The following is a 17,976-nucleotide window of genomic DNA, read 5'->3' as shown; positions in this document are numbered from 1 at the left end:
ACTGGAGAGCAGGTAACGGAAGAAACCCAAGTAGTAGTAGTTTGTCCACTGAAGACTTCAGAGGCAACAAAGTGATTCAGTGCAACAGTAATAACAGTAATAACTGTTATTACTCCAGTTAATTGAAACATGAAAAATACAGTATTGATGCCAGTTTAATAATCCCTTTGGGAAAACTCATCTGATGGCATTTCTACAAAATGCAAAAGATGACACCACGTCCCTCACTAGACTGCCAAGCCTGTTATGTTCTGTGGTTTTTGTACCAAAGCTGATGTATGTGCTGCATTTCCAGTTAATATCCTCTAGATTTAGGGTTTTGCAGTGAGTTTTTAGTTTAAAAAATCCAGTCAGTGGTTACAGATATGCATCTCACCTGTTGCTATATACCGCTCCCCTCAACTTTCAACACAAAAGTTCCATCAAGTCTTCATATTCTCATTGATTTCTTCTAATTGTGACTCGCACATTTTGTCAGTCAGGTCAGAAGAAGACACTTCATGGTATAGAAGCAGCAGGGAAGAGTTGCTGATGACATTTCTCGGATTTCACAGCTGTTTGCTCACCTGGCTGTGTGTGTGTGTGTTTTTTTTTAATCCAGGTTTGTGGACAGTGGAGAGATGGCCGAGTCCTTCCCATACAGGATGAAAGCCTTGTTTGCGTTTGAGGACATCGACGGAGCAGATGTGTGTTTTTTCGGCATGCACGTTCAAGAGTACGGCTCAGACTGCCCGCCTCCCAATCAGAGACGAGTGTACATCTCTTACCTGGACAGCGTGCACTTCTTCAGACCTCGACACCTCAGGACCACTGTCTACCATGAGATCCTGATAGGCTACCTGGAGTATGTCAGGAGGCAGGGGTAGGTCATCTCCAGATGAGGCAGGAGGCAGTAGCTTCAACATTAACACTATGAGCTCATTATGCAGTGTGAAGTGTATTCATCAGGCTCTGTGTTCCAGACGCAGCTACAGATAATTTTCACTTACATGAAAATGAGCAAGCAGATGGAATAAAAGGAAATCAGTTTACTCCTTTATTATAGCCTCAGTGAAAACAACTATGTCTCCCTGTCTCAGGTTTACCACAGGTCATATCTGGGCCTGTCCGCCCAGTGAAGGGGATGATTACATCTTCCACTGTCACCCAGCGGACCAGAAGATCCCCAAGCCAAAACGCCTGCAGGAGTGGTACAAGAAGATGCTGGACAAGGCTGTTGCTGAGCGCATTGTCCATGATTACAAGGTGAGACATGCTTTTTGTTTAGTTACCATACAAACAATGTGATTTAATCCACTTATCACTGCAGAGAAGAGTCAAACCCCAGGACAATAAATAATATCACAAATTTTCAAGTCAGTCCTAATGCATATGTTAAAGGTCTGCAAATACTGTATCTTTTATAAACCAGTCTTGGCACAAAGTCAGTTTACCAGCTGTAGCACTCCACATGTAGATATTGATGTAGATAGATATATTAGATAAGTTAAATTAGACCATGTTGTGAGATTGTTTCCTCAACTGCTGTTTCCAAGGTCAAGAATGATTTCAATTATATGTTCTATTGTTTTCTCTGACAGCGCAGAAGCGAATAGTGGCATTGAAAGCATTATGAGAATTTAAAAGTCATCCATTTGTCCCTCTGCTTTGTCCCTCAGGACATCTTTAAGCAGGCGACAGAGGACCGGCTGACCAGTGCCAAGGAGCTGCCATATTTTGAAGGTGATTTCTGGCCCAACGTTCTGGAGGAGAGCATCAAGGAGCTGGAGCAGGAGGAAGAGGAGAGGAAGAGGGAGGAGAACAGCACCTCCAACGAGAGCACAGATGTGAGTAGAGTAAGAGTCTGCATGTATTCTTCACTTTCAGCCTCATTTATGTCACAAAAAATGACGTTTGTTGTACTGACATTGACATTTAAACACTCACAGGCCACGAAAGGAGACAGCAAGAATGCCAAAAAGAAGAACAATAAAAAGACAAGCAAGAACAAGAGCAGCTTGAGCCGAGCCAATAAGAAGAAACCAGGGATGCCCAATGTTTCCAATGACCTTTCTCAGAAACTCTACGCCACCATGGAGAAACATAAGGAGGTATATGAGGTTGATTTGGTTGTAACAATAGCTGCTTACTATTTTATTGTATTATACAAAACTGAGCGTGGTAAAAGTGTTCTTTTCTTTACTGAGACAAATAATCGAAGCAGCTACAATCGATTTTTCTGTTTTGATAATGGATCACATGACTACTTGTATGCGACAGGGTGTTGCTTCATAGTGATGAAGCCACAGAGAATTATCACTAACTCAGCTAGATTTGTAATATTCTTCTGATTGATAATAGATGGCAGCAGTGCTCCCCTAAAGGCAGTGGAGATTTCTAGCTAGTAGACATGGATGTAAAATTTGCTTTATAAATATTTTATGAGAAAGGAAAAGCATTTGATTTGCTTTGTTAGACCTCAAGGATACAATGTAAAAACAGAGTGCCTTTAATCAGCAGAGAAGGTGGTAAACCTTCATCAAATATTGAAATTCATAGAACTTATATCACATTTTTTTGCTAACATTATCGGTTAGTGACAGTTGAGTTTGATAATCAAGAAACTACAAGGGAAAAAATACACACTATTCAGTGGTGATATATTGTAAACTAAATAAATCTATAGGATCTTATTAATCTTATTACTGTAGCATTTATTGACAAAAAGCCAGGACATTGTACAGAATAGTAAAGGTAGCAATTGTATATGTTCATTTTCCTGAATGTGCGTACTAATGTAAAGGCAAATGTTATAAAATCCTGCATGTAAGAGCAGGGCCTGAATCACACATCGTCCACATGCTGTTGGAGAAAACTGACCTCCTCTACTCTAATTCCTAGGTCTTCTTCGTCATCCGCCTCATTGCCGGCCCCACCGCCAACTCCCTGCCCCCCATCACTGACTCGGACCCCCTGATGGCCTGCGACCTGATGGACGGACGCGACGCCTTCCTGACTCTGGCCAGGGACAAGCACCTGGAGTTCAGCTCTCTCAGGAGGTCCAAGTGGAGCTCCATGTGTATGTTGGTGGAGCTGCACAACCAGAGCCAGGACCGCTTCGTCTACACCTGCAATGAGTGTAAACACCACGTGGAGACCCGCTTCCACTGCACTGTCTGCGAGGTGAGAATCACTGAAATCTCCCTTCTTAATATGACTGGAGATCAAACTACAGCAAGAAGAAGGCGCTGACCCTGTGAATACTGGGATGTGGTTTTCATCATCAGTGCTTTTCAGTGGAGATAAACTGTAGTCTTGTTTTTAGTTTTGGCAGGAAAACATCTTTCTTTTACTTTTTTTAAAGTAATGATGAATGTCTGCACAGCTGTAGTTGCGTGCTGTGTGGCTGTAGAGTTAGTGAGCTAACTTCTCACCAAAAATCACACATAAAATCAACATTCTTTTGGTGTCAGTAATATATAATATTTTCTCTCCCATGAAGTGTCTGCTGAATGAAAAAAGTAAGCAGTTTTAATTGAAAGCGGATAACAGAAGCCTGGTGGATGAACAGATGTGCTTTATTTTTCTCCCCTCCAATTTTGAAGAGCTAATTCCCTTGTACTGCAGTCAGTGTAACTACAGCTCCTCTGTGGCTGTTGTTCACTGTCTTCCAAACATTGCTAGTAGTGTTCACTGGAGTGCCCAGCCAAGTGGACTGCTCCTGCAGACTGAGTCCCTGTGGTGGTGGGAAACTGTTCCAGTAGCACCTGCGAGCCCTAACAATAGTTTTCTCGGCTGGATTGTTCGTTCTTAGCATTCCCAGATAATGTAGGGTGATGAAGAAAAAGATGAAGTGTGAGCAAGGATAAAGCAGTTTGAGGGCTTATCAAAAGCCAGGACAAGACAGTCTGAGACAGATCACAAACTTTAATGATTGTGCAATGTACATAAAATTGATTTGCAGCATTTTAGTTTCACAGTTTAACATGCATTAATTATCCTTTATTTGGATTTGTATTTACTCCTCCCCTTCGTTCTCCTCTCTCCAGGATTACGACTTGTGCATCACCTGCTACAACACTAAAGGTCATGAGCACAAGATGGATAAGCTGGGCCTGGGATTGGACGACGACAGCAACAACCAGTCGGCAGCAGCTACCCAGAGCCCCGGAGACTCCCGCCGCCTAAGCATCCAGCGCTGCATCCAGTCGCTGGTCCATGCATGCCAGTGCCGCAACGCCAACTGTTCCCTGCCGTCCTGCCAGAAGATGAAGCGCGTTGTCCAGCATACAAAAGGCTGCAAGCGCAAGACGAATGGCGGCTGCCCCATCTGCAAGCAGCTCATCGCTCTATGTTGCTACCATGCCAAACACTGTCAGGAGAACAAATGTCCGGTCCCGTTCTGCCTGAACATCAAACAGAAACTACGGCAGCAGCAGCTGCAGCACAGACTCCAACAGGCTCAGATGTTGAGGAGAAGAATGGCCAGCATGCAGAGGGTGGGGCAGCCGGCTGGAGGGCCACCGGGAGGGCCTGTGGTTGGACTTCCATCACCAGGAAACAATGGCACCACGGCACCGAGTACACCGACATCTGGGGGAACGCAACCCCCTACTCCCCAGACCCCAACTCAGACCATGCCTCCAGTCCCACAGCAGGGAATGGGCCCAGGACCTGGAGTCCAACAGCCACAGCAGCACCAGCAGCAGCAGCAGCAGCTGCAGCCCGCTGGGATGCACTCACAAGGTGGCATGCCTCCTCAGCACACCCTTCACCACCAGTTTCCGCAGATGGCAGGTGGAGGTGGAGGTGGTGGGGCTGGGGGGATAATGAGTTCTCCCCAACATCAACAGCAGATGCTTCCTCAGGTCCAGCAGCAGCAGCAAAGTGGAGCAGGGACCAACCCTCAGCAGCTCCAACAGCACCCCAACAATTTGCCTCCGTATGGCAGCAGACCCCCGGGCTCCTCCCCAATCCACCAGTCCCAGGGCAAACCTGTCCTTGGCTCTGCAACGCCTCCCCAGCAGCAGCCTGGTGGCACTGTCATGGCTGGAAGTGTTGGAGGGCAGCAACCTCCTAGCCAGCCCCAGGGCCAGCCTCCACTTTCACAGCAGCAACAGCAGCCTCCGTCTGGCCCTCCACCGGCAGCAGTAGAAATTGCCATGAAGATCCAACAGGTAGCTGATGCTCAGAGGAAGATGGCTCTGCAAAGACAAGCGGCCCAGGCAGCTGCAGGCTTGATGCCTCCTCTGCCGCACCATCAGCAGGGTCAAGGTCAGCAGATGGGCATGGGACACCCAGGGGCAGTAGGGATGGTTGGACCCCAGGGCATGCCACCGCAGACAGCAGCAGTGGCAACTGCTCGGGCCCACATGGATCAACAACAGGGTGCTCCGCCAGGGATTATGGTTGGCGCTGGGGGGCCCATGCAGCAGCCCCCTCAGCAGGGTAACCTGCCCCAGGGCCAGATCCCCTCTCAGGTGCAGCTGCAGCAGCAGAGGATGGGTGCACCACTTCAAAACCCTCAGCAGCAGCAACAGCAGTGGGCAGGCCAGGGGATGCCACCCCAGCAGAGACAAGCTATGATGAACCAAATGGGCCATCCAGCCATGATGGCAGCTCAGCAACAGCAACAGCAGCAGCAATTGCAACAACAACAACAGCAACAGCAGCACCAACAAGCTCAGGGCCACGCTGCCTTGATAAACATGGCACAACAGCAGCAGCAGCAGCAGCAAGGTGCTGGTGGGGGCGTCCCAGGGGGAGCTGTCCCTGGAGCTGCTGGTGTTCCAGGGGCTGGTGCTGCTGGTGGGAACATCCCCCAGGCAGCCCTCCAGGACCTGTTACGGACTCTCCGCTCGCCCAGCTCACCACTCCAGCAGCAGCAAGTCCTCAACATCTTGCGGTCTAATCCACAGCTCATGGCTGCTTTTATTAAGCAGAGGGCCTCCAAATACAAGGGGGTGCAGGGGGGCCCTGGTGGACCAGGTGGTGTGCCAGGAGGTCCTGGTCCCACAGGGGGTCCTGTTGGTAATGTCATGGCAGGAGGGGGCCCACAGGTAAACATGAATGCTGCAGGTGCCGGTCAGCCAGGGATGCACATGGGGGGTCAGGGAGGGACAAATGTCAACATGGCCACCATGGCCCAGCTACAGCAAGTACAACAGCAGCAGCAGCAACAACAACTGCAACAGCAGCAGCAGTTACAACAGCAGCAGAGGCCAATGCTCAGTGGGTTACAGCAGCAGCAAGTGGCAGCACTTCAGCAGCAGCAACAACAACAGCAGCAGCAGCAAGGGGGAGGGAGGGGTATGCAGGGCCAGGGGCCACAGATGGGAAACCTCAACACTACTCAGTTTAGAGAGATGCTCATGAGACGGCATCTCCAGCAGCAGCAACAACAACAACAGCAACAGCAGCAACAACAACAGCAGCAACAACAAATGGGAGTAAATCACGGTCAGTTCCAGCAGCCGCAGCCACCGCAGGGGCAGGGCTACATGGGACAGCCTGGGATGCAGCCTCCTACAGTGGGTCAGGGCCCACCCGGAGGTCCACCTCTTGGGCCCCAGCAGCCTGGTGGTCCCCCAGGCCAGCAGGGGCAGGGTTACCCAGGGTCTGTGGCCCAGCAGCAGGCCGCAGCTGCACTCCAGCATAGGCTCCAGCACCAGCACCACCTCCAGATGCAGCAGCAGAATGCCATGGCTGGCCTGCCAGGGGGCGATGCAGGGCCAGGTGGAGGGGGTGTAGGAGGTCCTCAGCAGCCACCTCAGGGCCCTCAGCCCCCTCAAAGCGGGCCCCCACCTCCATCTTCTCAGGCCCTGCTCCAACAGGCCCTCCACCAGAGGCTTCTCCAGCAGCAGCAGCAGCATCTGGGCCCTGGGGGGTCACCAGCCCAGCACAGCAATCCCATGAGTCCTCAGCAGCCGCAGCAGATGGCCCAGTCCCCGCACCCACATCTGCAGGGCCAGCCATTGCCCACCTCCTTGGCCAACCAGGTGCGGTCCCCGCAGCCCTCCCCCAGACCCCAGTCCCAGCCGCCACACTCAAGCCCGTCTCCGCGCATGCAGCCCCAGCCCTCCCCACATCACATCTCTCCCCAGATGCAGACGGGTTCCCCACACCCAGGCCACCTGAACCAGCACCACCCTGGCATGGTGGTCCCTCCACAACAACAGCAACAGCCACCGACCCAACAGCAGCAACAGAACTCTATGGAGCAGTTTGGGTCAGACCAGAATGCCATGTTATCTCAGCTGAGCGGCATGGCCGGTCTCCACGGGCCGGGGGGCAGCGGTCAGGACCCACTGGGCCAGAATATGAATCACAACCCTTTAGACATCATGTAGGAATTCTACTTAATGTGTCAAGTTGAGCTGAAACGCTCTGTGATTCTTCGCACAAACTGCACTCACCCAGGACAGTGTTATTGTTATTACTTAGCCTTTCTTTTTTATACTATTATTAAATGTTATTTAAAATGTTTTCAATAAAGACGCATTGAACTGAACTTCCTATGGGAGATGAACAATAAATCAAGCAGTCGTTAAATAAATTAGAATAAATGAATTGTAAGTTATTGCTGTTAATATATTTTTTTGCCAATTGTGGACAAAGAGGGGGACGGTTTCTCTAGCAGCCTCCTCAACTCCACCTCTTGCAGAATAGAAGAAAGGCGCTATTTTCGGGGGGTTTCGGGGGTAAACAGGAGTACTTGCCTTTTATAGAAATGTTTTTAAGGTTTTAAACATGGTCAAGAATTAAAGAGGAAATGATTTAATGCAAAGAACTTTTTTATTGGTTTTTGTTTCCCATCATTCAGTCTGTCTATTTCTGTTTTGCAGAGTGATGTGGATTATTATTATTAATGTAAATCCAAACATGATGCATATCCTCCTTTTTAAATGTTTGGGTTTGCTTTATTTATTGTTTTCTTTTTGGGGGGTGGGGGGGTGGGGGCGTTATGTACCCTGAGACTGCTACAATTCGTATAGAAATATATTTTTGTTATTGACTGTTAAAGGGGGGAGGGGGTAGTGGATATTTCTTTTTGCTGTAGATGTCTTTAGTTGGGTCTGTCCAGGTGGGAGTAATTAAATGTCAGTGTTTTATTGCAGTGGTTGAGGGTCTGCTGTGAGTTTGACATGTTGAACGGACATATTGTGACGTCTCGGGCCAGCGTCTGTGTTTGGATGTCGGTCATGCTGGAAGGGACTCTTCCCTCGCAAAACATGCAAGCCCTCTCCCTCGAATGTGTGTGCACTCCTTCCTTTAAAGACACTTAATATGGAGCAGTGGAGGCTTGGGGAGGGGGGGTGCATACCTGTGTGCCTGTAACCTTTTGAGTACATGGGCTGGGATGTGAAAAAAATGGGTGGGGTGGGCTCCTTTTAGTGTTTTAGGATTCTACTGTTTGGGAGTAAAGTAAACAGAGGATTTGATCCAAATGAACTGTGTTGCACAGAAATGAGGAGAAAGGAGGAGATATGAGCCGTCAGTCTCCGTCTCTTTCTGCCTCGTCCCCTTTGCTGCTTCCCTCGGACTTTAAATCCCCCTCCTCCTCCTCGCCCTCTTCCTCCTCCTCTGGGGGAAGTTGATCTCCCTCCCCCCTGACTCCATCTTTATCTTTCTGCTAAGAACTTTGGGAGTTTAATTTAATATTTTTTACTGTACAAAGGAAACACAAACTGTGGACTCAAATACTGTTTTTTTATAATAAAATGAAAATTACCAATAGTGACGTGTCCTGCATGTGGCTGTTTGTCAGGAATACGATCAGGTGTTTGGTGAATGTGAGGTGTCCAATGTATTGAGCGACTACATTGAAAACAGAAGAAAAAAAGACACCTGGGACTAATATCATTGAAGCAAGATTAATGTGTTAACTTTGGGTTAACTCGGGTTTTCCATTCCATCACCAAGTCAACCCCCAGATCACCATGGTAACCTATGCTGCTCTACAGGTTAACTTCAGAGGGCTACAACTGACTACTAACCAATCAGATCACTGCAAAAAGTGAGTCATTTTTGCTACAATATCCTGACATGGACCAAAAAGATACAAAAAATCTTAAATTTAATTTCCACAGATCTTAAATTCTTTATTTCTAGGCTGTAATATCAGTTATAAAATGTTTTTAGATGGGATTTAAGGGAGAAAAAAATGGCTGGAGAATATCTAGTACCATTGTTCAGACCTCTGGTGTTATGTCAAAGTCATAGTTAGACCTAACTGGTTAACCAGTTATCCGTTCATTTATCCATCATTTGATGCTGCTTTATGATGATTATATATGATTATACTATATTATAGTAATTCATGTTAAATCCCAACTATCTTTTACTGATGCATTTCATACAGTGTATTAAACACATTTATCTAATTTTTCAGTGTAACTTGGTGACGCCTGCAGAAAATCTGTTCATAATAGTGTATTAGTCATGACCATACTACTGAACATGCTGAAAATACCAAACGTAATTAAAAGCTGTAGCCAGGGGTGGGGGGGCCAGATGTGTGGTCAGGGAAATGATGTTTCTTATTAACATGTATCCCACACATTCTAATCGCCCACATCCACTGCTGCACACCTCAGACATACTGAGCCTATGATTCACACTGTTAACTTGCACTTGATGGCGTCACTTACAGTAATTTGTCTTTCCTGGGAACAACATGCCCTCTAGTGGTGACATATGGCAATGATTGTTCAGTATCAAGGCAGTAATAGATGGATGGATAACACAGATATATGCAGAGAACATTGTTGGATGTGACCATGAGAAAACACGAGTAAACAGATCATACAGTAGCAGCATGTATGAAGAGAGAAATTTAGATGTAAAAGGAAGTTTTTCCCTGCCACAGTCACCTAGTGCTTGCTCATACACAAGATCTGTTGGGTTTCTCTCTGAGAGAAAGAGTTCGGTCTGCTTCTGCTCTATATGTGTAGGTTTAATTGTAAATGGATGGATAATTACCAGTTTCAGTCTATGCATGTCTACTTTTAATAAATCTACAGACATGTGCTGGACTCTTACTGAAGTTGCTGTACAGAGAGCTGACATTTGCATGTTTGTAATAGCTAAAGTGCAGTGGCACATTCACAGGAAAACCTCAGTTCAGACAAGTTATTGACTTTAAACATACTCCCTGGTTTTACTGTGATGCTGAACAGTGAATAAAACGATAACAAACTAGACTGAGGAGCTCCTGTGAGTTGACTTTCAAGAGGCAACTCTGAGGTTTGGGGGCGCTGTTGGCCACAAAACAAATTAAATGAATGTCACTGCACAAAAAGTTACTTCATTGCTATAACTGCAGTAGATGCCACAGCTACTTTTATCAGGACTGCCTTCATGTAGTCCTTTCTAATACTTTAATGCACTTAGTGTGAAGTTCACAAGAAAACTGTCCTATAAATAAAATTGTCTTAAAGTTGTGCTGATACAAGGGGTTTCTAACCCCCCCTCCCCTAAATCTGTTATTTAATGTGAAAAAAAAACCAAACAAACAAAAAAAACCTTAACTTGTAGTCATCCCAAATGTTAAACACGCTCCAGGAGTCATTTATTTTAGTACATATTTATTGGAAATGCAGTCAAATAAAAATTTGTCTTTAGAGAGAAGAGACAGATCATCTTTGTCAGATAGACACTGATCCACACACATTAAGTGACATAAGTTAGTTTAGCTTATACATGTGACATGCAATAAATAATAGCTCACTACAGTCTGGCCTAACGTACATTTGCTTCCATTTGTACATTACCCTACACAGCGTTGACAGCAGCAGTGTAAACTGATATCTCCTCTTTTGAAACACACAAAGGCTACTGAAAAGAGCGGACTATCAATTGGTAATACAAAAATAGAACCAGGTAGCATTTTATACTTGTAAAGTAAAAAGACAGACAGACAGCAAACACAACTGTGTACTTCTTTTTGTGCATCCATCCTCCTTGAAATGCAGAACTTCATCTAAGCGGCAGGCATTAATTCTCTCTCTTCGTTTTATGTCTTTTGTGACAGAAATAAACCTCCTCGATAAAGCACAGGACAGGGCTTTGTGCATGTGTGGCACAGACTGACAGGGCATGCGGTTAGTTCTGTGCGGATACTGAAAAAAAGAGCAACATCTTTACAAAACGTTATTCGTAAGAAAGAGGAGCGACTGAAACGGGCCCCAAGAACAGATCTGAGTGTGAGACCAACGTCTGGCTGGAAAGCACTGAGGACGACTGGAAAAAGTAGCTGCATGGAAGTAGTAATGTGGACAGAAACGTTTTTAGACCGCTACCTTGCCATCTGTCTCCCGCTCTCAGTAAAGCCAGCGGCCCCGGGAATGAAACCTGCCACTGCGATCCATTTACTCTGCTGTATTGCAACACATGATTTGAGCACATTTTTTGGACCTCAGGCTTCCTATCATGCTAATAAATGAGCCACAATGATGAAATTACCACTCATTTTTTTATTCAAAGGCAATAATGTCTTCATTGAACTCAGTAGGAAATGAGTGTAGCTTTGTAAACATGTGGAATTATCGTACATAAACGACTATTTACATGTAGAAAATGAGTGGCAGGTCTAACCATGATTACTTCGACCTCTCTCTCTCTTCGTTCAATAGCCCTTAAAGAAGCCTTCAGCCACCATGGCTTCTTTAAAAGTCACCGTCAGTGAGTTGATGGTCACGTCAGTCACAATAACCTTCCCGGGATGCTCTGCTGCAGCGGGAGCGGACTGACTGCCTGGTGTTGTCGTGGTAACGCTCTGATTGTCGCCTCTCACCTCCTCGTCCCTGGTTTCAGGAGCAGAGCAGACAGCAGCGGCACCTGCCGTCTCGCTGCTCCCCTGAATGCTCACTATCACCGAGGTCGTGTTGTTTCTCTCTAATCTTGAACACTCCGACCCTGGCTCCACGCTCCCCTCCTCACCTCTGTCCCAATCTGACCTGTTGCCCACAGTAACCGCATCTCCCTGTCCGGCCACAGGCACTGAGGCACTGTCCTTTGATTGGATGCACACAAACGTTTGGTTCTGTCCTGTTTCAGATGTCACTCGGACGGGTCCGTCAGTCCATGTGTCTGAGCTGACTGCTGTCAGGTCGGCGTCCAGCTTCTCCTCGACCTCCATCTCTAAGTCCTGTCGCTCTAGCAAAGGTGGAGAGCTGCACTCTGACTGACCTTTAAGAGAGAAAAAGCAAAGTTATTTTTTGAAGGTCAACGGTCAAGACTGAGTAACTGAATTTCTAAGTGATGAACTTGGAAAACTGACCGTATAAACTGTCTTCACGTCTCTCCTCGGTGGTGCTTTCAGACTCCTGCTTCTCTTCTTCGCTGGTGTCGCACCAGTCCTCCTCCATGGGCTCCTCCTTCTTCCTCAGTGGACGGATGGGTTTGTTTGAAGGTCCATCTGGCCCTCGTTTAGCCATCCTCTGCTTGCTCCTCCTCCTGAGCGGGCGACGGTACATGCCGCCCCGCTCGCCCTGGTCCACATCTGTACTCATGGAGCGGGTGAGGGAGAGACGAAGGCGGGGCGGGGGCTTCTCTGCCACCTTGTGGGCACTGCGGAGGTCCATGGCAAAGATGTTCTGGGGCAGAGCAAAGGTGACAGGTTAACAAGATGAATCATCACAGTGCTCATTTTGAAAACACCTGCACTAAGTTTCCAGGTAGCAAGTCTGTCATGTTAGGACATTTATGGGAAATGTAGTCTTGAAGGATACGACCTGTGATATTCTATGTTTTTGTTATTGTCAACAAATCATGCTCTGCGAGACTGTGCTTTGAGATAAATGCTAACATTAGCGTGCTACCATGCTAACAACGCTGATGCTAATATGCTCATGTTTAAAGGTATATTTAAATATTTATTATAATATTTACTATTTTCACACTCTTGTTTGGAATGTTAGCATGCTAATATTTGCTCATTAGCACTAAACATGAAGTATAATTCAAGCTGATGGGACTATTGTTAAACAATAGTTTAAAAACACATCAGTGAGCTGCACTATTACGCTGGCTGAGATGTTCCTTCATTAGCATGAACACAGACTCTGCAGTTTATTTTGAAACATTCCCACATACTCTGTCCTGTTGGCACAGATTAATCACCTCCTCACCAAGTGTGAATCAATCCGCTGCTGAAAATAGTCACCAACAAATACAATATTTACTCCTGTCAGACAAATGTGTGATAAAAACTACAATACCACACTATTTTAGGAAATTACTGAGCATTTTTTATAAATAACACTATTTATGACCTGTTTTTTTCCCAGATTTATGAGGGCGTAAGTGGAGAACGACAGCAGTACTGAAAGTGATAGTAACACAGCTGGCTCAAGTGTCACATTCACTGTCACACCCCTTGCTCCAAAACACAACATGTCTTTTAGCTGCACTGCATTATAGTCCATTGATGCTACTGGTAGTTAAAACTTGTATCTTGTTTTATTGTCAAAATTTGGACAGTTTTGCACCGTTACATAACCTAAATGGACCCATTTAAAAGTGTAAAAATTTTTTGTCCAAAGATGCAAAAAATAACCCTAAGCCCTCAGCTTGGGCTTGAGACTCAAACTTTTTATTTAGGACCTTGCGTTATAAACTGACGGCGTGGCGCTTGAAAGAATTAGGCATTCAGGAGGCAAGAAAGGTCTGACGAATGACAAGTTGCATTATGGGAAATGCAGGACCCACTGTTTTTCTGAGTTTGACCCATACTAGGAGGGACAAAATGTCAGTGCCCTGGCTGCTGCTTCACTTTGACAGTTCTAGTTTTAATCTGTCTCAAGTGAGTCCCCGAGCTTCATGAGAGTACAATATAAAACTGATGGAGACCTCCTTTAATGTATCACACCAAATGGTACAATGATACACTAATCTTTAAAACTGCTAAACTCAAAGGACAGCTGTCTGAGAGTTTAGTTTGCTCTGTTTTGTTGTTCCTAATAGGCAGAACAATTTTCAACAATTAACAATTAGGTGAAAATGCCTTTAAAGTCCTGCCTAGCAGTCAGGGTTAATGAAGGAAGGTCTACCACAGGCTTCAGAGACAAGAAGAAAGGTAAGTATCGCTACCCGCAGGACGAGCCTCCTCGGTCTGAGACCTTTCCTGCGATAGGCCAGAGCTCTGATCTTCTCCTGACTGGCAGAGGGCAGACACAGAGGGGCGGTAGAGGACAGAGACAAAGTGACAAAGAGAAACAGACAGTGAGCGAGAGAACAAAAAGAAAACCAAAAAAGTGCTTTGCAAGCACAAAAAAAGCTTTTCATTATTACTCACTTTTCTTCGTAGGCCAGGACCAGGCGTGGGTCCAAGATATTGTCCTCTGGTTCCCAAGTGCTGTACCTGCCAACACAAACACATTCAGATGATTCTATCTATCTGTCCATCCCTCCATCTATCTATCTATCTATCTATCTATCCATCTATCTACCTATCTATCTATCTATCTATCTATCTATCGTCACAGGACATGGTGCTCGGGCATCAAGAAACACATTATGAAAAGGCAACAGAAGATATATTGAGGGGATGAGGTCACTGGGTGATGACTCAAGGCTTACTCACTTTGGGGGCCATCCCTGCCATTTCAGTAAATACTCCACATTACCCTGAGGAGAGACAGAGAGAGGGAGGGACAAGCTTAGAGGAGATGCAGCACAGAGTCGGACACATTCACACAACCTGCACTCTAAATCTGCTCTGGTGCGATGCAGAAACAAGCTGCTGTGTGAGCAAAAAGGATGACTGTCACTTTAAAGTGTGGAGTGAGTGAGGAGGGAGGGTCATGGACATTTCTCTGCCTTTCAAACGGTGTTTTTCTCGGGGATGACGTCAATGACAGCGGGGCTGGGTGGCCTCCAAACAGCAGCTTTTCTCTCGCATCGCATCTCTCGCATGACGTGACCGCACATGGCCACGCGAGCCGGTTTCTACAATGCTCTGGATCTTTCTAGATTATTACACCGATGGCTTGGATAGGTGGGGCAACGGGAACATGTAAACAACATGATGTTGCGCAACGTCCAAGTCTCATTCTCCTGTCACCCCTGGTGAAAAATAACTGTATTTACTCCTCTGATACGCAGAGTGCGTATGTGGGAGAAGACGTTTTTTTTATAAGGACACCGGTCGGACATATAGTTTTATCAATATCAGTTACAGTTACATTATTTTAAACTACTTAGCGCACTACTATTAGAGGGAGGTGATGTCGCACGCACTTCTCGTTTATTTTACATTACAGAAACGACTGTAGCCTTTGTGCACATGCTACGTTAAGTACGACAAAACTGCCCCACATGCTCCACTGCGGGGTTATCATCAGAGTGTGAGTCCACAAACAACATCTCCCCTACTGTAAATCAATTGGTCACTATCACGCAGCAGTCAGTGACATTACGCAGCAGTTTCACCCAGATACGCAGCCGCTGTTCCGCTCGCTGGCGTATCCTAAATAAACTGCGCAGCTTCCCCGCACACCGTCCGTACACCCGTTTTCAGGATACACACCCCCTTTTACATTTTACTACATCTGCGTAGGCTCCTCCAAAACACGTTCATGCTGCAGCACCTCAGTCGCTGCACAGGAAGGTAACAGGATGCGACTCGGGTTGAGAAACATTGTTTCACTTTGACGCAGTTAATTAAAAGAATAAATGAGTGTTAACATCAAATTTACGTAAACTACTGGGAAACTGCGTAGCCTAGTTTAGTTGTGCATGAGGGCAGAGGATGGTACACTGAGCACTCCGCATTAGGATAACAACCACAGGAAGATAAGTTATATAAGTTTTGTCAAGTGTATTACCAGTCGTATTTCTTACCTTTCTGACTCTCTTCTTTGTTATTGACTCAACTGCAAACACTTGATCTCCTATTGATGACAGCTCCATCCCCGCGCGCTTCTCCACACGCTCCAAACAGGAGGCAAACTGTGCCTCTGCTGTCGAAGTGCAGAAATAAAAAACTGTCAAACAGGAAGGTAAACACCGCCAAAGTGTCACTGCCGCCGTTCGCTCCCGGTGTGAACACTTGTTTTGTGCACCGAGCCTCTGCGCTTCCTTCACACCAAACTCCAGCTGCCTGCCTCTCTCACTTTTTAAAATCTGCGACACATCAACACTGGACAACGCGCTGCTTTAAGTCGGGCGCGCCCCCTTTCCATTGCGTAAGGCCGAGCCCCCAATGTGCGTGCCCGCGCCCGCGAGGCCGCGCACGCAAATTAGAGCAGAGTGCAGAAGAGGGACAGAGGAGGAGGGGGGAGGGTCAAAACCACAAGGTTATTGTGAAACTAAAGTTTGGGAGTCGGAGTGAAAACGGCTGCATTTTTGAGTTGATTTGCCAACATTTTTACATTTAAACTATTGTTTTATTTATATGAAATTTAGTAGAAATGCAATGGCACATCAACTCAGTTACCTCATACTTCTAATATTTGACTTAACTTTACCATAAATTTGATTAAGGTATGAAGTGACATGACTTATTTTTTATATTGAATTGAAATTTATTTGTAAAACTTTTATTGGCCAATTCATGCTGTTTTAAGGAAACAATTTGAAGATTTAAAGAAATTTGCTTACTCACACCAAGACATAGATAAGATCTGACTCCAGTCTATTAGCTTAACTTAGCATTGAGACTGAAACCAGGGGAAACAGCACCTCTAAAACTTAAGTAATATACAAATCTAATTTGTTAATCAAAACAAAATGGCATTTTATCATAACAGTTTGTACCAAACAAACGTCAGTCAGTGAGATTTAAAGGTGCAAGTTGGCAGATGTTGTTTTGTTTGATTGTTATGCTAAGCTAAGCTATTGGGCTACCAGTGGTAGCCTTAGCTCTCTGCTAAAAAGCGAATACGTTTATTTCCCAAATGTGGAACAACATGTCAGTCCAATCAATGTGACTGCTGTGATTGATCTAAAGGTCTTCTCTTCTTTCTCAGATGAAATACAGTCAAGTGAGGTTATGCAGTTAAAACAATGAACTCCAGCCTGAGTGTGAAACAGAATGTGAACTGATGTATTTTTATATAACAGTAGTAAAGGCAGGAGAGATCAAAATCTGCACTGGAAATGAAAGCCTTGCTTCACTCTCTGGTGGAAATGTCCACCCCTCCAGCCGTGTTTGATCCAAATATGGAACTAAACCGCTAAACACAGACTGGAAGTCTTAATTTTACATCCTGAATGCTAAGCAATGTAACTGCAGAGAGGGAAGCTGGAAATAAGGTTGAGTGCTACATGGATAAAGATCTCAGTGATGATAATGACTGCTGATATGTTGTACCCAGCATTTATTTTTACAGGGAACTGATTCTTCAGTGGTGTGATCACAACCACTAACTTTATACCTGAACATCTACATGTCCAGCCCTCAGGTAGGAACAGCTCACAAAGGTAAAGTGACTACTGTGGAAAAAAGGCCTAGAGCCAGATTCCTATTATCTTTCACTGAGGCTGATGTGGATCAGTTTACAGTAAAACTCTCTGTGACCACACACACACACACACACACACACACACACACAGAGTCCGTCCACACGGTCTACGGTCCACGGTCTCTCTGCACCTGGAACACTTGCATCTTATGGACATTGGGTGTCATGGCAACTGTTTCTACACGACTGCTGAAAAGCTGGATGATGATGATGAGACGGCAGGACAAGTTGATGAACAGTTCAGGGATGAAGAGGGATCTGCCACTGACCCAAAAGTGACCTTTGACCTCCCAGTTCTGAGATTATATAAACAGCCCAACCAGAAATTCCCATGATACTTCAGTCTCTGATAGTGATGTGTAGCATGTCATGGAGATAATGGTCTTTAAAATCAGTGTAATTCTGTAAATGTCTAAAGCTGTTCTGGTCGGTTTGATTTCAACTGAAGCTAAAACAAATGATTCATTATATTATCAATCAATCCTCCATTTATTGTCTTTATTAATCAATAATTTTCCCAGAGCCCATGCTG

The 17,976-nt window shown here is 45.6% G+C and overlaps 2 protein-coding genes across 7 annotated transcripts in view; one reads left to right on the top strand and one right to left on the bottom strand.

The window, feature by feature from the left end:
• Positions 1–8,715, top strand: part of ep300b (E1A binding protein p300 b) — a 32,671-nt gene extending 23,956 nt beyond the window's left edge. For all 6 annotated transcript variants that reach the window (XM_018667654.2, XM_018667658.2, XM_018667657.2 and 3 more), the window contains exons 25-30: positions 602–862; positions 1,080–1,245; positions 1,659–1,826; positions 1,929–2,090; positions 2,881–3,162; positions 4,029–8,715. In XM_018667654.2, the coding sequence (XP_018523170.1) occupies positions 602–862; positions 1,080–1,245; positions 1,659–1,826; positions 1,929–2,090; positions 2,881–3,162; positions 4,029–7,328 (4,339 nt within the window). In that variant the 3' untranslated portion in view covers positions 7,329–8,715. The remainder of the gene's footprint in view (positions 1–601; positions 863–1,079; positions 1,246–1,658; positions 1,827–1,928; positions 2,091–2,880; positions 3,163–4,028) is intronic.
• Positions 8,716–10,548: 1,833 nt separating this feature from the next.
• On the bottom strand, positions 10,549–16,146 carry cbx7a (chromobox homolog 7a). The gene is made up of 6 exons (XM_018667759.2): positions 15,823–16,146; positions 14,564–14,607; positions 14,276–14,341; positions 14,071–14,137; positions 12,260–12,575; positions 10,549–12,168 (listed from the first exon to the last, which is right to left on the bottom strand). The coding sequence occupies exons 1-6, from the start codon at positions 15,889–15,891 to the stop codon at positions 11,606–11,608; spliced, it is 1,125 nt and encodes a 374-aa protein (XP_018523275.1). The 5' UTR covers positions 15,892–16,146; the 3' UTR covers positions 10,549–11,605.
• Between the last annotated feature and the right edge of the window lie 1,830 nt (positions 16,147–17,976).

The sequence above is a fragment of the Lates calcarifer genome, linkage group LG11 (genome assembly GCF_001640805.2).
Source record: "Lates calcarifer isolate ASB-BC8 linkage group LG11, TLL_Latcal_v3, whole genome shotgun sequence".
In the NCBI taxonomy this organism is placed as follows: domain Eukaryota; kingdom Metazoa; phylum Chordata; class Actinopteri; family Centropomidae; genus Lates; species Lates calcarifer.
Note: the sequence above shows the minus strand (reverse complement) of the source record. Positions and strands in the feature narration are given on the sequence as shown.

What these genes read in the sequence shown, in the direction of transcription:
- cbx7a (XM_018667759.2), bottom strand. Translation starts at nt 15,891, where the DNA reads ATGGAGCTGTCATCAATAGGAGATCAAGTGTTTGCAGTTGAGTCAATA. An exon ending in CAAAGAAGAGAGTCAGAAAG is followed by an intron (nt 14,608 to 15,822) that starts GTAAGAAATACG and finishes GTCTCTCCTCAG; the next exon opens with GGTAATGTGGAGTATTTACT. An exon ending in ACGTGAAGACAGTTTATACG is followed by an intron (nt 12,169 to 12,259) that starts GTCAGTTTTCCA and finishes TCTCTCTTAAAG; the next exon opens with GTCAGTCAGAGTGCAGCTCT.